General features: G+C 42.1%; 1 protein-coding gene across 1 annotated transcript; it reads left to right on the plus strand.

The window, feature by feature from the left end:
- Nucleotides 1-11: 11 nt before the first annotated feature.
- LOC140321285 (uncharacterized) lies at nt 12-1593 on the plus strand (the record flags this gene model as incomplete). Its single annotated transcript, XM_072398098.1, is given in 1 exon segment — nt 12-1593. A coding segment is annotated over 1 exon segment (1516 nt), but the record flags the coding sequence as incomplete, so codon positions are not given.
- Nucleotides 1594-4892: the final 3299 nt, after the last annotated feature.

Here is a 4892-nt window from a genome sequence, read left to right on the forward strand (position 1 = left end):
ACGGTGCGTGGTCAAGGGGCGGGGGCGCCCCATTGAGTCTACGGGAAAGAGGGAGGACCCCGGTGAGGCTGGGAAGCATGGTGGATTTTCTAAATAGGTATCCGGATCGGCAGGCCGCAACTGTATTGAGAGAGGGTTTCCAGGTGGGTTTCAGGATTCCCTGTGAGCGGGTGGCTTTAACCAGGGTACACAAGAATTTGCGGTCAGCGTTGCAGTATCCAGGGGTGGTGACGGGGAAATTGCGGAAGGAGGTGGCTTTGGGGCGCATGGCGGGGCCTTTTCGGGAATTGCCGTTGCGGAATTTGGTGATTTCTCCTTTGGGGGTAGTACCCAAGAAGGAGCCAGGGCAGTTTAGGATGATCCATCATTTGTCCTATCCCACGGGGGAATCGGTTAACGATGGCATTGCGCCAGAGCTCTGCAGGGTGGTTTACACTTCTTTTGACAGGGCAGTTGCCTTGGTTAGGAAGGCCGGGAAGGGGTGTTTGATGGCTAAGGCTGACGTTGAGTCGGCGTTTCGGTTGCTGCCGGTGCATCCGGAAAGCTTCTGGTTGCTGGGTTGTTGTTGGGAGGGTGCGTTTTATGTGGATAAGTGTTTACCGATGGGCTGTTCGATTTCTTGTTCGTTGTTTGAAATGTTTAGCTCCTTTTTGGAATGGGTGGTTAAGGAGGTCTCCGGTGTTCAGTCTATCATTCATTATCTAGATGATTTTTTATGTGTTGGTCCTAGTGGGTCCTCGGTTTGTGCTAACTTGTTGGGCACTTTGGAGCATGTGGCGGGTCAATTCGGGGTCCCCTTGGCTGGGGACAAAACGGTAGGCCCTGTGACGGAGCTGGCTTTTTTGGGGATACTGTTGGATTCGGTGCATATGGAATGCAGGTTGCCTGAAGACAAGTTGGAAGCTCTGAAGGGAGAGGTTAGGAGGGCCTGTTGTTTGGAAAAAATTCGGTTGGTGGAGTTACAGTCATTATTAGGGAAGTTGAATTTTGCTTGTCGGATCATGCCTATGGGCAGGATTTTTAGTCGCAGATTGGCAGCAGCAACGGCTGGGATCAAGCGGCCAGAACATTTTGTTCGTTTGACAAAAGTGTTGCGGCAGGATCTTGGAGTATGGCGACAGTTTTTGGAGCAGTACAATGGGAGGTCGCTGTGGCTGGAGGCCCAGGTGGATAACGAATTTTTGGAGCTTTGGACTGACGCAGCGGGCAGTTCTGGTTTTGGGGCATACTTTGCAGGCCATTGGTGTGCGGAGGCATGGCCTGAGGACTGGCGGAGGTTGGGGCTGTGTAAGAATTTGATTTTGTTGGAGCTGTTTCCATTGGTGGTAGCGCTGACTTTGTGGGGTTCACAGTTGCAAAATCGGAAGGTTAGATTCCACTGCGACAACATGGGGGTAGTGGAGGTGATCAACAATAATTCTGCGTCTTCCCCTCAGGTCATTTGTCTTTTGCAGCACTTGGTACTGGTATGCCTGCGGCTGAATGTGTTTGTACGGGCTGTGCATGTTCCTGGGTGCGAGAACGTAATTGCGGATTCTCTCTCTCGTTTCCAGTGGGACCGTTTCCGGGAATTGGCTCCAGGAGCGGACGTTCTATATAAAGGTATTTCACTAGGAAAGACTTTCCATTCAACGTGTTTCACAGAACTATGGCTGCTTCCTCAGGAATGAGTTATATAAATAGTAGGTTTCATGAAATTCCTTGTATCCAAGAAATATAGGTTGTAAAAATGCATACATCACCACCACAGGAGCAGAAAACAAGAGCTTAAACATGAATAGGAGGCCTTAGAACTGTTTAAAGGTTGCACAAATTTAGTGCCTATTAGGATGATATTATAATGTCTGCAGGGCAGGTCTATTAAATGAGTGCAGGCTGGCTAGGGAGCAACCAAAGGTTGAGCATAGTAATCCAAAAACGGCATACTAAAGACTAGAAACACTAATCCAGGTGCCTGAAATTGAGAATCAAGAAAGCTCCCACTGTGTTCACTGGCCTCCTGTACAGTAAAAAAATTTCTTAAAGGGTTACAATAACATACCTTGTAATAGAATTTTGCACAACAACATTTGTTTTTATCATTGATTTGATGTAGTGTGAAATTGTTTTGTACAATAAAATTTGCTGTTTTTATATGACTTATGAATGTGGCCCCTAGAAAGTCTCACAATGCCAGAATACAGTGACACGGTCTGAGAATTGTACTGTTCTTCCTTACCATTAACAGACTAAAGATACCTCCCAAACAAATAATTCAATAGAAGGTATCTTTTCATGTTACCTCAATGTTAAAATTAAACAGAGGACACTCTCCGGCTGTTAATTAGTTTAGTTTATTTATTTTTTTAAATATTTTACATTTCAGTTTCCTGATACTCCTGACTTTTTTTGGAAGTTAATTGTAGTGTATTTAATGTTTCACATCAAGTTTTAACCTACCAAAGGTGGGTTCAATCTCCCTGCAAACCAAACCCAGGCTCATTCATTTAACTTTAGGACATGTTCAGATAAAATAGATATAAAGATTATCATTTATATTACTATTATTGCACAGTATTTATATAGCACCATCATATTATGTAGCGCTGTACAAAGTCCATATTCATATTAAACAAATTATATTTGTTTAATGCTAAATAAAACACTGCGTTATTTGTATATATTGCTGTTCTTAAGAAAGGACATTAAAGGTTAAAGCCTTCAATTTTCCAAATAAAAGCTTCACTACAAATCTCTAAGATAAAACACAAATCCAAGTAGTTTTAACCTCAATGTTATTTGTAATATATTAAAAACAGTATGTGCACAAGATTTATTTTGGTCGAGGATTCATCCACAATGCTGTATACAATGATACCCAATACCGAGTAAGAAATCTTAGAAACCTGCTTAATATAATCATTTCATGTAAGAAATAATGAGATGGACAAGTTATTGTAGGTTCAAAACTGTTTGAATTAAACAAACTTAACTGCATGCTAACTATTTTTTATCTTTGAAGTATAGTTCTGCTTTAAATGCAATTTCCTGTATCAATGTTGTTTTTTTTCTGCACTTCAAGGTCTTTCTTAAATAGTGCACCAATGATATAACTTTAGACATAAACATATTTGTATATGCTTATCAAGCAGTAAAATAGCTTTGAAACAAGCTCTCAACAACCTCTGTGGCTGCAAGTATTGTAGAGTAATTCATATTCTTAAAAGATATCAGACACCCTGAAGTCAATCTTCATCTGATTATAGTAACAGGCTACCAATCCCCTGCTGCCATAGAAAATAAGGGGAGAGGATCTGCAATTCTGAAGATTTGGTTTTCCATCATACCTACAGCTATAAGGCAGAGCATTCTCACTATACCCTTACTGAATAATTTGAAATATATATATCTGTATAGAAAGCATACACAGGTTAAAATTAGCTATAATAATTTCAGTGCACATACATGGTACATGGTATTACAGTTTGCATGATCCTGGAGCAAACATGTTTTAGTTGTGAGGCAGTCCTTAATATTGGAAGTCTTCTTGCTAAGCCTAACACAAGTTTATATTTTTGTTATACAGGTAGTCCCCAGGTTACATACGAGATAGCAGGCCTGGAGCGACACCTATGGGCGAAGGGCCTCATGACAGGGTAGCATTGAAGACTGGATATGGGTAAAAGGTGAAAAGTTCATAGATAAGGGGGGCCATGGGTGGCTGGAAAATGTTAAGGGGATGAGTCAGCGGTGGCTGGGGGTCAAAAGTTTAAAGAAATCTGGCCGGAGGCACGAGGGGCAGAGGCGGTATGGTTTTATGGTAATAGGGTAAGTGCGGGAAAATCAGAGTTGGTGATTGGACAAAAGTTTGTGGGTGGTCAGGGTTTTAGGGGTTAAAAAGGAAAAAGATTGTAAATCAAGCAGATCCTTTAAAAATTTTTTGCCGTGGAACTGCATCCCCACCCTCCCTCCCTGTATTAAGTAAATGTAAGGGGGGTGTGGGGTATTGTCACAGCAGCTAGATTGGGCGGTTTTTGGTCTGTTGATAGGGTCCATGGAAGTTAGAGGTGGGGTAAGGAAAATGCAAGAAGGGATGGGGATACGAAAATTTTGGTTGGGACAGTAAGGGTGGCCTTGCATGACACTTGGTTGTTGTGGAGGCTGGTGTGGAATGTGGGGGTCCGCTAATTGTCCCTGAGGCGGGGCATGAACGCCTGGGGGCCTGGTTGGAGAAGCGGAAACGGATGGAGTACTGTCAAAATAATTTTACCTTTCATGGACCCGTTTAAAAGAAGTGTTCCGGTTATAAAATGTTGTTTTGTATATGTTTTAATTACATGGTTAATAAAAGGGGGCTGCTGTGGCCAATTATTCACCAAGAAAAATTGTGTTATGTTTTCTTTATTAAGGGTTGTTTTGGGGTGGTGAGTGGTCGCAGCAGAGGAAGGCTTCTAATGCTGTGCCCAGGTCAAGGGACTGTAGGTTTGTTCTTAAGTTGAATTTGTATGTAAGTTGGAACAGGTAAATTATTTTAATAAATGCAATTGGGACAGATGTTTGTCTCAACATATTATTAGGCAGCATGGTGTTAGTTACTGTATAAAATCCTCACTGTGAGTTAATCACAAACAAAGCAAAAAAAAAATGAATGGAGCCTAGACATTCATTAACTTATGGAGCAGGCTGTGCTTTGATATGCAAAAAAAAAAACAACTGAACAACTGAAGAATTTGTCTTGGTCATTAAAGAGTTACAAGATGTTGCAGAACAGCAAAAGATTTCTTCTGCAAGTCATGCATAAACAACAAGCCTTTGCCTTGCACACGAGCGACGAGAGAAGCCCCGTTCGTATCTAGGAGTTGTACGTATGTCGGATGTCCTTTAATCTGGGACTACCTGTATACCAGTCGGTG

Source organism: Pyxicephalus adspersus, unplaced genomic scaffold, assembly GCF_032062135.1.
Source record: "Pyxicephalus adspersus unplaced genomic scaffold, UCB_Pads_2.0 Sca1944, whole genome shotgun sequence".
NCBI lineage: Eukaryota > Metazoa > Chordata > Amphibia > Anura > Pyxicephalidae > Pyxicephalus > Pyxicephalus adspersus.